The 16,554-nt window shown below is 36.3% G+C and overlaps 1 protein-coding gene across 1 annotated transcript in view; it reads right to left on the bottom strand.

Moving 5' to 3' along the window:
• Positions 1-11,217: 11,217 nt before the first annotated feature.
• The window catches only part of ADAMTS16 (ADAM metallopeptidase with thrombospondin type 1 motif 16), a 261,983-nt gene continuing 256,646 nt past the window's right edge, over positions 11,218-16,554 (bottom strand). Inside the window, exons 22-23 of the mRNA XM_036741722.1 lie at positions 12,872-13,019; positions 11,218-11,333 (exon numbers count right to left, since the gene is read on the bottom strand). Coding sequence (XP_036597617.1) covers positions 11,218-11,333; positions 12,872-13,019 — 264 coding nt within the window. The remainder of the gene's footprint in view (positions 11,334-12,871; positions 13,020-16,554) is intronic.

The following is a 16,554-nucleotide window of genomic DNA, read 5'->3' on the forward strand; positions in this document are numbered from 1 at the left end:
CAAGTATTCATGATTTTACTAATGTGGATGTCCCTTCCACCAAAAAAGACTGTACTCTTCTATGTAGAAAGCCTTTATAAGCTTCTATGGCTATATAAATATGCACACATACAGATACATACACATAGGTGTTTGTGTATATATACACATATACATGTATACACATACATACACATACACACATACATACATATCACCTAATTGCCAACTTACTGGTTAAAAATTTTTTCTGAACTTAGTAAGCTAGTTCTCATATGACAGAAGAACAATCTGCCATAGGCTTTGATCAAAGGTTTTCCATTTCGGTAGGACCTAACAGAATCTGTGTTTTGCCTTTGTGAAACTAGGGTCAATATGGTGCCATGATATGGCTTTGGAGGAACTTTACTGGAGGACTTATTTTTATTACTTTTATTTTATTTTGTTTGCAGAAGACAATACAGAATGATAGAAAGATCTAATAGCAACTATTTATTGTCTCCAGATGTCACTTGCTGTAAAAAGCATGTGTGACCTAGAAACTGTAGAAAAGTCCTTGGAAGGGCTCTAGAGATGATTGGAAGGGGCTCTTATTGCCTTCTCATTAGCACATTATAACAATGAGACTTGCTAATTGTCATCTTGAAGAGCCTGGAGAGTCTGACCCTCACGGGTGATATATAGGAAAGGGGAAGGATGTACTTGGAGGAGGAGAGAATAAATGGGTAAATGAACGTAACAACTCACATGAGGAAGCTAATCATGCTCTAAGCTTTTAGCAATGGGAGAAGGAGTGGAGGAGACATCATGGGCCCTCTAGTCCTGAGCTCTAGCCTAAGAGGACATCTGAGTCTAACTCCCTCACTTTTACAGATTAGAAAATAGAGGCAAGAAAGTGACTTACCTAGGACTACACAGCTTCTAAGTGGCTAAGGCAGGATTTGTATTTGGGTCTTCTTGACTTTTTACTGTAATTAGTACAGTGTTTAGTATAGAGTAGGTGCTCAACATTTATTTCATTGAATGTTGATCAATATTCTTGGTCCAGTTGTAGGGATGAATTTGCAATAATTAGTCCAGATTAGTCTGATTAGTCTGCCCTTTTAGTTAGCTTCCCTTCTCCTCAATAACAGGACAGTTTTTTGAGGTTAATATACATAAAAGTTTGGCTGCATAATCTTCTCTATGTGCATGAATTCACTCACTGTCAACACCTCTCCATTCTGTAATTTTCTCAAGTTCTGGGAGTAAAGATATTTATAAATGCCTGTCCCTTATTCTTCTTCTGAATTCCAACTATAATTCACTTGGCCTAGGGCAATAAGGTTCTAAAGGTACACAACTCCTCACTATCCTTGAGAAATAACTCAAAAAAATGTCCCTTTGTTGCTGCCATTCATGTCCCACCTGGCAAGAGCAGTCCCTCCGTAACTCAGTTCTGCCTGGATTCCAGGCAGAGAGAAATTAGAAATTAGGAAGAAAAGAGATTGTAGAATCCTTTTTCAAACCTGATCTCTCTCTCTCTCTCTCTCTCTCTCTCTCTCTCTCTCTCTCTCTCTCTCTCTCTCTCTCACACACACACACACACACACACACACACACACACACATGCTGATTTATAAGTTGACACTCAGGTGCCACCACCTGATTTTATAGACTCAGGTCTTATGATTTCACAGTTGGCTTTTTGTTGTTTTTTTTTTTTCTTTACTTGTTTCTCAATTACCTTCAAAGGCAATGACAGCCTTCTACAGAAGGTCTTTTGTCCTCAGTCACACTTACTTCACAAGAATTTCACCAGGTGCTACTTAAATCCTAAGAGGTGGGGAGGGGGTGGTTATCGCTGGGCTCAGAGGAGTAATGCTTTCCACATTTGCCAGGAACCACAATAGGTTTCGACTAAATACAAGCCCCAGAAATTCCAAGCTAAGGAAAGCGGTCCAGACAAAACAAACCTGCAGGGAAGGAGGAGAGAGGAGAGAAAAAAATAGGATCTAGATAAGACTGATAATTGAGCAGTCACTCTGTCTGCTAAGCATCCTCCTTCCTGTACTCCCTTGGAGCTTGTGAACAGATGAAGAGAGATGGAAACACCTACTGCTTCTCCTCAATGCCACAATCTCCCAGTTGAAAGGAGCCTTAGAGGTCATTTTGGATAGCCCCTGGGATATTAGAGGGGAAGAGAAGAAGGAAAAGAAATACCAGGCAAGATATCAGGAAGGATACTATTTCTCAAATCTTCACAGAGTAACCAGATCAGAAACTCAGGAAATTCAAGAACAATAAAAATAGCAAAAGCAGCACTGATTTAGGGTAGGATGAAGTGGAAAATTATAGGTGTGCTCCCCACCCCCCATTGAAGAAGAAACCGTGACTATGATGTCACATTCTTTTGATGCCTTAATCAGTTTTCCTGATTTTTCCTTCTTCCTCTTTTTTCTGTTTTTTTTTCCTTAAAATCCTTAGTTATAAAAGGATAGTTCCCTAGGAAGGGAGAGGAAAATGAGTACAAATATAAAGAATGTAAAAAGAAAAGATGTTAATTACTTTTTAAAGTTGTAGGTGTAGAGTTTTGTGGGGTTTTTTGATGATTACATTTTATGTTTGTTTTTATTTTTGTGACTTATTTTTATGTTTTTGAAAAGTCATCCCTTTTTGGGGAACTAAATATATTTAGCATTACCAGGATGTAAAAGTAAGAGAGTTCTTCAGGCAAATCACTGGCCGTTTTATACACTATAAAGTTTACTCTACAGTTCATATCATCATCCCAAACAAGTTCATTAATTCCTAGGAAAAACACTTGGTTATTGAATATACATATGTATATATATATGAGGAATCATAAATTATAACCTTAGAATATTAGAACCAAAGGGGAAATTAAGTGGAAATTTGTACAGGGAATGGCAACTGCCAACTGAAGGCCAACCGAAGTCCTTTAAATATAGGTTGATTTTTAAAATTAAAAATAAACAAATTCAAAAATAGCTGAACAAATTTGGGTGTATGAATTTAATGGAGTATTATTGCAAAAAGGACAGTTTGAGGGGAAACTAGAAAGATTGATAAATTGAGGCAGAGTCAAATGAGCAGAACTATAAGAACAATTTATATGACATCATAAGGAAAAAATATTTTGGAAAACTTTAGACCTCTGACTAATACAGTGGTAAACAAAGATGAAGCGTGCTACCTATCTCCTATAAAGAAGTGATGAGTTAAAATGCATTGAATATGGATAACATGGAAATTTGTTTTGCTGGACTATGTATATTTGTTATGGGGTTTTTCCTTTTTTTCTTTTCTTATTGGAGAGAGTGGGAGAGATAATAAATGCTTATAAAAACTTTTAAATGAAAATAAACTCCATGACATATAATTGTATTAATATATTAATACATTAGTGATATTGATAATAAGTATAATGGTGTGTTATAAATGTAGTAATATTATAGTGTAATGTTTTCATTAATAATATTAGTCTATATTAATATGATGAATAATTTCATTAATAGGCAAATATCCTATTACTTTAGCTCTAAGATTATGTTTGTAAGGTCCTTAAGAAAATTATAATCATAAAGGGAAAACAAGAAATGCAGGTGACAAGCTAAATGACATCATGCAATACTTAGTTTCATGCCAAATGAATAGTTGGAAGATGCAGAGATGGTAGACCGAGTCTAGGTAGAAGGATATTTCTTAACAATTAGGGCTACCCAAAAATCCAATGGACTGCTTCTGAAGTCAGTAAATACTAACTCCTCCCCACCAACCTGTGGTATTCAAGAAAAGGCTCAATGAGCACAAATTGTTTGTTTTCCAGGGGATTGTTGTCCAGGTATGGGATGGACTAGATACCTCTTGAGGTCCTTTCAGACTGAGATTCTGTGATTCTGTGAATGAGACAGACAAATTCTAGAAAGCGACCTAAGAACACAGGCGGTTGTTGACTGGTAATGGCATGATGGAGAAAAGGTTCATTGAAATGTAGGCTGAGTCCAAATTGTGGAAGGCTTTGGTTACCAAGAATTTATTCCATAGGCACTGGGAAGTCACTTAAATGACATAATGAAAGAGATATTCGAGAAACAAGGATTAGTTGAAGGAATTGATGATGTTTAGGTTGGAAGAGAAAAGTTTGCGGGAGGCAGTAGACTTAATGGATAGTTGTCTTCAAGTATTTGAAGAGCTGTCATATGGAAGAGTATTTAGACTATGCATGGGTTCTTATCTATCTTAGTTTTTATTGATGTTTTCTGTTTCTTATATCACCATAGTATCTTATGTGTATCTCTTTCCCTCCCTCTTTCAGAGAATCATCTTATATGACATATGGTATTTTTCAGAAAAGGAAAAAAAGTCAGCACAACTGATTGAGACATTGAAAAAGTCCAACAACATGTGCAATGTACAACACCTGTAAACATCCCACCTTCATGAAGGGGTGGGTTAGGGGTATCTTCTCCTATCTTTTCATTTGATTCCCACTTGATCTTTATCATTTAGTTACATTTACTTTTATTTTGGAGGGTGGTTAGTATACTTTCCATTTATGTTGATATAGTTGCTGCATATATTTTTTAAAAAATAATTTTTAATTTATGGAATAAAACAGGCATTCCCATAACGTAACATAAGAGATAATTGTACATGAAACTGCAAATCTGTTATGTGCAACTTACTATTCCTTTTAAATATATAATAAAGTTATCACGTAAATTTATTTTTTTCCCTTTTTAAATTTCCTCTCCCTCCCCTCCCCCCACGGTCCCAACCTACAGATGGCAATCAATTGTTGATTGTTGTTTGTCCTTCCTTATTGAAGAGGACTGTGGTCAGGAAGGTGATGTTATAATTTATAAATGAATTGGATTTAAATGAGACAGGGCCATGCAAAGTCTTTCCTCTGGATTCTTCTGGGTCCAGTGGCATGGCATGGATCAGGATGACTGGAGATGGGCCCAAGCTACCAGTAGACAGAAATAGGTAAATATATACATATCCATATAAATGTATACATACACATGTATACATACACATATACATACTCACACACTATATTCTACCTAGCCTCAATTTGCCATCTCTGCAACTTCCAACTATTCATTTGGCATGAAACTGAGTATTACATGATGTTATTTAGCTTGTCACATGCATTTCTTGTTTTCCCTATATGATTATAATTTTCTCAAGGATCTTACAAATATAAACTTAGATATGTATATACATATATATGTAAAATTGTTGAATACATACTCCTATTTATCACTTCTTTGGATGCAGATGGTGTCTTCCTTCATATGTCCTTTATTTTTAATCTGTGGATTTATAATAGTCAAAACGACTTAGTCACTTAAAGTCATTCTTAAGAACAATATATTGTTTATTCTTTAAAATGATATTTTGTATATTGTTTTCTTGGCTCTGCTTACTTCACTCTGCATCTGTTCTTACAGATCTTACCATAGTTCTCTATGTTTATCATACATATAATTTCTTACATCACAGAAGTATTCCATTGCATTCATGAGCCACATTTTCTTAAAAAAAGCTATTCCCCAATTAATTGCTATCTATTTATTCCATTTCTTAGCTATTACAAAAAGTTCTGCTATAAATATTTTGGAGTATATAGAGACTTTTTTTCTTATTGATGATGTCCTTGGGTTATACTCCCAGTAAGGGAGTCTTTAGTTTAAAGGGTATGGGCATTTTAGTCACTTTATTTGTATAATTCCAAATTGCTCTAAAATGGCTGAACCACTTCACAGCTTCACCAACAGTGTATTAATGTACTTATCTTCCCATAACCCCTTCAACATTGATTTGCCATTTTTTTGGTCATTTTAACCAACTTTCAAAATATGCACTGAAACATCATGGTTGTTTTAATTTGCATATATGTTATTATTGGTGATTTGGAACATTTTTTCATGTGTTTGTGAATACCTTACAATTCTTATTGAGAACTGATTGTTTATATCCTTTGACCATTTATCTATTGAGGAATGGCTATTAATCACACACACACACACACACACACACACACACACACACACACACACACATATATATGTTTATTAAATGTTTACGGGTCTTGTATAGCAAAACCTTATCACAGAAATTTGATAAAAGGGTTTTTTCCCATTGAGCAACTTCCCTTCTTAATCCTGCATGCACCCTACAGAAGATTTTCAGTTTTAAGTAATCAAAATTATCTATTTTATTAATTGCTTCTTTTTTTTTGAGGGGGGAAGGCAAAGCAATTGGGGTTAAGTGACTTGTCCCAGGTCACACAGCTAGTAAGTGTGTGAAGTGTATGAGGTCACATTTGAACTCAGATCCTCCTGACTCCAGGGCTGGTGCACTACTCACTGCGCCACCTAGTTGCACCTTTGTTAATTGCTTCTATCATTTGTTTAGTTAGGAATACATTTTATAGCTGTGAGATTGTATGATCTATTTCTCTTCTAATATTTTATAGTATAATCTTTAATATTAAGGTCACATAATTTAAAATTCCTTGTGGAGTGTGGCGTAAGGTGTTGATCTAAACCTAATTTCTGCCAACTGCTTTCAGTTTTCCCAGCAGTTTTTTTTTTAAATCAAATTGGGAGTTTTCCTCTAGGTAATATCTTTTCTACTTTATCAAATGCTTAATTATTGAATTTTATTATTTTTGAATATCATTTGGCCAGTCTGTTCTATTAATCTATTTTTCTCTTCTTTAACTAACAACAGATGGTTTTGTTGATGCCTGCTTTATGATATAGTTTGAGATCTAGAAGTGCTATTCCCCTTCATCTTTATTTCTTTTCATACGTGACATTCTAGATCTTTTGTTTTTCTAGATGACTTTTGTTATTATTTTATCAAGCTCTGTACAAATACTCCCTTGGTTATTTGATTGGGTTAGCATTAAAAGCACAAGTTAATTTTGGTAGTATTGCCATTTTTATTTTATTGACATACTTAGCCATAAGCACTGAATATTCCTCTAGCTATTTATTTCTTTAAAGAAACTTCATAATTGAATCATACAAGTCTTTTCTGTGCTTTGGGAGGTTGATCTCCAGATATTATATGCATTTTGTAGTTATTAGGAATAGAATTTCCCTTTCTATTATTGCTTCTTATATTTGATTATTTTTTAAAGAAATATGATTTATTTTTAAGGATATAGTAGCCTGAAAATTTGCTCAAGCTATTAATTGTTTCAATTAGTATCTTGCTGATTCCTTTGAATTTCCAAACCTGATTCTTAACCTCATTTTTGTGTGTTGTAGATTCCTTTGGCAATCTGGTGAAACAAATGGACTCCTCAGAACAATGTTTTAAAATCAACAAAATAAAATATGTAGGATTAACAAAGGAAATCAATCTATCAACTCCAGGTTAAGAACCCTTGGTTTAGGCTAGTTCTGGCTGGCCCCAGATGCCAAAATTAGGACCACTGGAAGTTACAAAGAGACAAATTTAAGATGAATGTATGAAAAAACTTCCAAAAGATGAGCATTATTAAAAAAGAAGAATGGGCTGCCTTGGGAAAGAGCATACTTCATTGTTGTTTTTTTAAGCAACAGCTAGATGATGACTTGGTGGGAATGATGTAGAACCCTTCTAACTCTGCAGTTGAAACTCTGGCCATGGTGTGTAGAATAGAACAGAAGGGCAGAGATTAGAGGCATTTAGGAGACTATTGGAATAGTGCAAATGAGAAGGGTTTTTGCACTTGGAAGTCTACTGTTTAGGGTAGTGGCATTAAGAAATGAAAAGAATAGATTCAGGAGATTTTAAAAAGAATTAACTCAATTTGGTGAATGTTATATTGATTGTGGATCAGTAACACTAATTTTCATCTAGGAAGGATAGCACACTGAAGTATTCTCTATGCAGAGTGAAAAATTCAGAATTTGTACAGTGCTCTTAAAATATATGTAAATATGTGTGTATGTGTATGTATGTATATATAAATATATACACACACACTCACACTGCAATATGAGTGATTATATAAAGGGAATATTTAATAGTGATATTCACTATAATTTTCCTTACATTAAGCCATAAAATACTAGTGGGAAACAAAAGTAGATTTTTTAAAATTTGCATCAGGAGTAAATGCCAAATGAAAAATTATTCTCACACATTTCCAATTCCTATGTTTCCTTTCCCTGATATGAAAAGATCTTCACAAGATAATATTTTACCTAGCAGCTAACTTTTAAAATCACTATTTAGAAGCTTCATAACAACCAGTTGAAGAATATCCTATAAATTATTATCTTATATTAAAGTATGGTACATAAATTATTACACACACATATATATATGTGTGTGTGTGTATGTATATATATGCATATATATATGTATATATATGCATATATATATGTATATAATACTGAGAGTGCAGTGCAAAGAAAACTGAAGAATTATTTGAAATATTCTTAGAAAGGCTGTTAATTGGTCTGGGATACAGAGTAAATTTAATATCCTTCACATATATGGATATTACTGGTGACCAATCCTTTTGACCATTCCTAGAGAAATCCTTGTCCAACATATTATAGACCCAGACCCAAATCCTGAGCATTTAGCTAGAAACCAGCCTCAGTAATGTAGGTGAAGGTGCATTGGCTTTGAGGACATCAACTGAAAAGAAAATTCAGCTCTCTACATTGGTCTTCAAGTTAAACTTCTCAGGAAAAGTAAACAGTAAAACAAACCCTGTATCAGCAACAATGTGCACATATGAATCATGACACACACACACACACACACACACAATAAGTCTACCATTCAGTGGCTCTTGGGAAGTCACACACATCCTGCTTTTTAGAAAGACCTGAGCTTCTGAGGTCTGGATTTTTTTTTCCAATAGGTGACTAGGTGGTCTTGTGAAGAGAGTGTTGGACCTGGAGTTAGGAACACCTGAGTTCAAATCCAGCCTTAGTCACTTTCCAGTTGTGTGACCCTGGGAAAGTCATTTAATCTCTCTCTGCCTCAATTTGCTCAACTATAAAATGGGGATAATAATAGCATCTGCCTCCCAAGGTTGTGAGGATTGAATGAGCTAATGTTTGCAAAGCACCAGCTTGGCCTGGCGCATAGTAAGTGATTAATAAATATTTATTCCCTTCCCTTCCCCTAAAAAGGAGAGTCATAGGGATACACCACTTAGCTGTCCTCACTCCCCAAGGGCCTCAGTGTCTTGAAGCAATCATAAGGGAGGAAGACTAGTAGAATGTAGTTAGACCTTGGCTTTTGGTTTTTGCAGGATGGGTGTTGCACATAACACGTCATGACATCAATCTTGCTTTGTATCAGTACTGGATTTGCCAAATCCAATCTGATGTGGACCAGGGGATCCTAAGATCCAGAGCAGTAGAAATTCTGAGCTCCTCAGCCCCACATCTGCACCCTTAGGTGGTCACTGAGGCCATATTAGATTAAGGGGCATGGGGCATTTTTCATCATATTCATTGAGCTGATCTGCTCTAGTGGTTCTTTGGAGCCTGGCAATGTCTCCAGAAACAATTTCTATCATGAGTCACCTTCTATTCCTCTTTCTTATCATACATATGTGAGCAGTAGAAGAGTTAGCATCAACTTCCAAGTTCAAAAGCAAAACAATTCAATGATTACCTAGGGATGAGAAAGCAGTGTGGTGTACTGGAGAGAACTTTGGACTTGGAGTCAGAAAACCAGGGTACAAATCCTGCTGAAGATACTGACTAGCTATCTGACCTTAGGCAAGCCCTTAGCTTTCTCCCTGCCTCTATTTACTCATCTGTAAAAAATAAAGGGGGGGGGGGACTTAGTGTCCTTTAAAGACCCTTCCAGCTCTAAATCTATGAGCCCATTATCTTATGAAATGATGAGACAGTCCAGAGACAAACAATACAATAAAAAATTTATTATAAAATTTCAGAAAACATAAATATTTAGGTGCTCATTACAAGTGGAGCTGCACCATAAGAACATTGATTTTAAGGCAGCACCAATACTGAAATGGAGTATTTCGGAAACAGGACAATGTGCAGCTTTTTCATTTGTGAAATGTTGGCATTCATTCTAAATGGGTATTGCAAAAACAAACCAACCCCCAAACTGCCACACATATAAAACATGGATTTCTAGTTTAGAAAGTTGGTTATTTAGCAGACAACTATTTTAGTAGTACCATAATTTTTTAATAAAGGACAGCAGGATTTGGGCATAACCAGACATTAAAAAAAAAGATGATACAGAACAACCTTTGTTTGTTTGTTTGTTTCTGTTACAGCAAAGCATAAAGAAATAAGTTTAAATAGGAAGGTTCCTTTGTAAATAACCGATAGATATAAAAAAAACAGAAGAAAACTATCATTTGGCTCATGAGTCTGAAAGGGAAGGAAGCACCCTTGGTGATATTTCATTTTTCCCCCTTTCCACATCTGGTGCATGAATCAAGACACGGCGTCCAGGTTCAAGTGCTTCAAGTATGTTGATGGAACTTTTGATATTGCTAGTGTGCGAGGAAGCATTCAGAAAGAGGAACAAATGGCCTGACTGCAGGGCTGTCATCTGCCAGTAACTGGGGAGGAGGGCTGCACAGGCCTGACAACTTCTGTTCTTATAACATCTGCCCCCTTTTAAAAAAGAAGAATCAAAGAATTTCAAGACTTAAGAGCTAGAAGGGACCGCAGAGATGAGAGGGGCGAGATACTGCATGTGCCTGGTAGTAGGTCATTTTAACTTGTCATCCTCTTCACAGATTTTTCCTTTTCTTCAGAAAGCACCGCATATACTATAGCAAGTTCATCTTGGCCTAGTTTTTGGGCTTAATTTATTTGAGATTAAAAGAAAAACAACAAAAACAACATACACCTTAGCAAAGCTTTGTCCATCCCCTTTAGAAGAGGTTCCTTTTGCTAGCAGTATTGGTAGGTTTGACGCCTACCATAATACTGCAAAAAGTTACACAAGGCTTCCGTGTTTAAATCTTTCATAATACCATTTGCGTGTGTGTGTGTGTGTGTGTGTGTGTGTATGTGTGTATGTATGTATGTATGTTTGTATGTGTGTATGTGTGGGTTCAGGCCCATTAAAAAATAGCCCCAAAGTCAAAGAACCAAGCCTAGTTATTTTTCATATTTCTATCTTACTTGGGCACAGCCCAATTCAGATTGTGCAGCTCTTTTCTTGTGCTGAAAATATATATTTTTTCCCACCATGGGAATCAGTCCTAAATTACAAATTAGATTTTGAACAAGACCTACAGCACTGTTTGCCATAAAACTTGTGGTTACACATTCCATGCTGGGGCACCAAGTAGCACCAATTGAAGTAATCTTTGCAGAAGATATCTGAAAAAGAGAGAAACCATCAACCTTCAACATCCCCAATAGATTGTAAGCTGCTTGGGGGCAGGAACTGTCTTTCTTTCACATATTTGTATCACCAGAACTTAGCACAGTTCCTGGCACATAGTAGGTGCTTAATAAATGTTTATCATATTGCAGTATTATATCTCCCATGATCTGTTAGCTCCCCATACACCACCATCCACTACAGTCAGCAAACAGATGTTTTGGGCAAGCGAGAGATACTTTGTTATTATTTCAAAGGGAATGTTCAAATTATGTAGGTCAGATAACTTCAAAACTATGGGAGACCTTCTTTGGAAATTCTCCTGTAACTCCTGTAAACAAGCTTGGAACTTCTCCTTTTTTTCCCCAAATAAACCTACCCAACCCACTCACCCATTCACCTAGACAATAGCACATCTGTTAACCAAATCTCACGCTTTAAATCCTCAAATTTAGCCAAACCACTCACTGTCCTCTAGCGATATTCCTTCTTAGAAAATACTCAACAGACAGCCCTCTGGTCTCTAAATATTTTAGATATTTGGGGAATATTTACACATGACTTGTAAAGCAGCACAATCTGGGTTGATGCAGCGAGTAGAACTAAATATGCTAGGCTTTTGTCTAATTTAGAAAGCCTACAAAGGGTTTATATCCTCATTTCTCTTAGCCAAGTATTCTGAACAGCTTTTTTATGTGAAACATTTCTCACAACTATTTTCTCCCTAGTAGCATCATGGTGTTATTAAGAACAGGATATTTTCAGACAAGGAAACCGGAGGCCACTTGGGTTGGTTTAAAGAAAATATGGAGGATTGGGGAGGCAGGGTTTGGAATGAAAGAAAGCATAGCTCTTGATCCAGAGGTTTTCCTCATGGGGTTACTCAGGATAGCCCCAAATGACAACTTATAGGCCCTACTTCTCATTGGCTCTGTAACTGCCAAGAATTAACTAAATAATCTGCCTCCATTGGCCTTAATATTCATATCTATCATTATTGATATATTTAGTCATGTCATACCTGAGCTCAAAAATCTTCAGTGGCATCCTCTATGCTACAGAGAAAAGTCTTAATTCATTCTAATTCATTACTATTTTATATGGTTTCTCTCCAGATAAGACTACTTACTGTGCTTTTCTAGCTCCTGTCTTCCTTTTGTCTGAAATATTACCTCTTTCCCTGTTTATTTGTAAAATTTGTACCATTCTTTTACAGCCCAAATCAAGTAATACCTATTCCTCCAAAGAGCCCTGATCCCTGGTTGATCACAACCTTGATGTCTTCAGGCTTCATATAGCCCTTTGCATTTCTGCATGCACTTATAAATTGTTTTGTGCGTATAAATTTGTATAAATTAGTTTATTATTATAAATTATTATTCCCTCCTTCAAATATGAGGACCCAGAGGGCAGGGAGATCATTAGTTAGTCTAAACCTTGGGTTTTTCTCTATCACCTGTGATATACTTCAGAATACAGGCTTAATGCTTGTCGAAATGAACTTAAACATGGAAATACTGTCAGTTCCATTTACCTTTCTTTTCTGGGATAGGACAGAAGTGGGTATTGCAGGCTAGGGAGCTGATAGGTTTCTGCTGTGGAAAGCATCCTGTGGCTGGCCGGCCACTTGCTAGGCACTGGACCGATCGTGTTTGAACTCCACCTCCACAAGTTGCTGTGCACTGCGAACAATGACAACAAAAATTATAAAGAGACTTGTCTGTGAATGTGTGTGTGTTTTAGATTCTTCAGCACTTAAAGGTTCATAAGTAGCAAGCTGGAGGCTGAAAAAGAAACATTTATAATGAGGAAGAAAGGCAAAGGCCCAGCACTCACCACTAGGCACAATGACCTAAAAGAGAATGAGCTCTTTTCTCCCTTCCTTTCTTCCCTCCTTCCTTCCTTCCTTCCTTCCTACCTTCCTTCCTTCCTTCCTCCCTCCCTCCCTCCTTCCTTCCCTCCTTCCCTCTACCCTTCCTTCCTTCCTTCTTTTCTTTCCCCCCCCAGGAAGTAGCATGGTACAAAGGAAGGAATACTGACTCTGGAGTCAGAGGACCTAGGTTCACATATTGCCTGTAACACTTACTATTTGTGTAATATTGGAGCAATCACTTAGCTTCCCTGCTCTTCAGTTTCCTAATGTGCAAACTGAGGGAATTGAATTATATGATTTCTGAGACCCTTTCTAGTTCCAGAATAATGCTGTTATATTTGCTATTTGGGAGACTGACTTTGTTGTGATAAAGCAAAAATAATAAACCCATATCTTCATATTTACTTTTGGGAGTATGTTAGGAGAAGAGGGGAAGAAGGTAGATTTATATGGAGAACTTGAAGTCTTTTCAAGTTAAGTACAGAAAGAAAATTAGCCAGTTTTAATTTATTAGCATATTTTCTATCTAAATTCCTACCAGATGCTAGAATGAAGATAATGTTTTTATATATGTGAGTGATGTAGTTCTGCCCCCCACCACAACTTTTATTCCCTTTCTCCCTCTACTTCTCCATGTCTTTCTTTCTCTCCCCTGCTTTTTTCTTTGTTTCCTTTACCCTTCCACTTCTTTGATTTCCTTTCAAAGTGCTTTAGCCTAAGAAGGTCAGAGATAGTACTGTAGGAATAGCTCCTCTGTCACAAATGAAACTGCATACAAGTTAGGTTACTAAAGGCTGATCCGTCTTTCTTGAATCAGGTTTTAGTATTATCATAGGCTAAATCCTAAAGTAGATGAAATTTGTCCTTTCCCTTTTTTTTTCAGAAGGTGAGACATTCCTAACCCCCTCCCCCAAAAAAACCCACCAAATTTCTCTGTTTATGAGATCCATTGAGGACTCAATAATAATTTACCTAGCATTTTCTTCCCCCTTTTCCAGGGAGTTGGATAGCATACTGTGTGAAAATTACGATAAATTTAGAGGCGATTCATCTTCCACTGAAGGTTAAAGAAGCAGTAAACAAAAAGAAGGCATTACCACCCCAAAACTTTTGCTTCTAGGACAAGATGGAATTTACTAGTACTGTTCTCCATAGTGTTCTTAAAACATCATAAATAAATCCCATAATAAATATTTGATATCCAACTATAAGACTTAAATATCAAGAAAAATAAATTTTTGATTTATAATATGAATAATATTGTTTCTACAGGAAAATGCCATATTTTAAAGCAAACAATTAAAAATCTTAGGTGGAATATGCGTGTATTTGAGACTTTGGAAAGGATCAATTATATCCTTATCTGCCACTAGGTGGCATAGTGGATAGAGTGCCAGACCTGGAGTCAGGAAGACTCAATCATCCTGAATTCAAATCTGGCCTCAGGCATTAGCAGTATAACCCAGGGTAAGTCACTTAACCATGTTTGCCTCAGTTTCCTCAGCTGTAAAATGAGCTGGAGAGAAAAAATGGCCAACCACTCCAGTAGGTATACCAAGAAAACTGCAAATGGGGTCACAAAGAGTTGGACAGAACTGTAAAACAACAAGAGTTAGATACTTTCCTAGTCAACTAAATTCGTGCATCAACTTGCGGTTGGAACAAAAATCACTGAATATTGACATCATACTGTGGCTCAAATTCTACAAAGTATCGAAGAGGACATAGTATATGTCAAATGAAAAGTCAATTAAACAAATATGAATCTCTCAACTCATAGTTTCAGACACTGAAAGCTGAAAGCAACCTCAGAGGTTGCTTTGAGATGTAAAAAACATTGCCAATAATTAGCCAACCTGCCTCTACTTTAAGGTCTTCTATGATAGGGAATGAATTAGCTTCAGGCAATCCATTTTAATTTTTTTTGAGAGCTATAATTATTAGGGCATTTTCCCCCTCTTTAACTTCTGTCCATTGGTCCTAGATTTACCAAGCAGAATAGGCCTAACTTCTCTTTTACATGATAGTCCTTCAAATATTTGAAAAATTCTAGATCTCTGAACATGCACATTTCCTTCAATTAGTCCTCATATGCTGTGATTTTGAGTCCCTTTATTATCCTGGTCACCTTCCTAGACATACTCTAGCTTTTCAACATCTTCCATATTCATTTATTCATATATTAATTTTTAACATTTTACAGGCATCTATTGTCTTTTATAGACATAACACTGTTAAAAAAAAGAAGCCTATGAGAACTTCTTGCATAAAGTAAGACAACATGTTCATACATGAAACAACTGAAGTTTCTTTATTCTTTGTGCTGCATTTCAAGAAAAATGGAGAAAAACGAATTGATAGTGAAAAGGAATAGGGAGAATCTAAACTTGTTATCTCACCAAAAATGTAATTTCAAAATATCTGCATAGGTATAGATAGCTTTGCAAAATGCTTTACTAAATAATTTCTCTCTGTCTGTCTGTCTTTGTCTATCTGTCTCTCTCTCTTTCCCTGTGTGTCTGTCTCTCTCTCTTGAGATGTCAAACATCTAGCAAATTTCATGGTATGACTCTATAGCAGAAAAAGTTCAGTGCCTGACATCTAGGGAGTCCAGGATGGCTTCAGGGTACTCAAAGTTCAAAGGATATGTGTCATCCGCATGAAGAGAGACTGGATGATGACCATCCACTCTCCTGCAAAACAGAAGTCTGAGGGAGTAGTGATAGGTGCAAGAAATGGTAATTAATGCCTGGCAATGAGCACTTGTAGAGAATTCCCTCTCAATAGGGGCAGTAATTATATTCAGGTATTGGACAGAAACTTGAGCAGCAGGTTATTACTAATGATTTTCAGATTGGCTAACTGAAACTCTGTTGAAGCAAATTACTGAAGTCTGAATGGGAGTGAAAATGGGAGGCACTGTAACAACAATGCTACTTGATGCTACTATGGTTATGTAAGGCCAATAACACCAGCACACTGGAGGCCTACTAGCACGAGTTCTTTGATCTGCTTTTCTAAGGAAAGCAACTTTAAGGGGTTTATAATCTCACTTTAATTAAACATACAGATATCATTCACTTCGTTCAGGGTAAAAAGTCAGCACCCTGCACTTCAGAGAAAACACAAACAGAAATTACAGGCAGAAATTATATAACCAGAGCAAAATAACACAAATCAGCAGACAGGCTTCTAGCTGTCTGTCCAAGACATTACATACATAGTTACCAGAGAGAGAAGCACCAATATCTGGGTTTTTCAAAGCCGGGGGGCTCCAATGGCTACCCAGAGTCTCATCTGGTCAAATCACACGATACTATTCCAATGGGTGAGCCCCAAGCAAA

Source organism: Trichosurus vulpecula, chromosome 1, assembly GCF_011100635.1.
Source record: "Trichosurus vulpecula isolate mTriVul1 chromosome 1, mTriVul1.pri, whole genome shotgun sequence".
NCBI lineage: Eukaryota > Metazoa > Chordata > Mammalia > Diprotodontia > Phalangeridae > Trichosurus > Trichosurus vulpecula.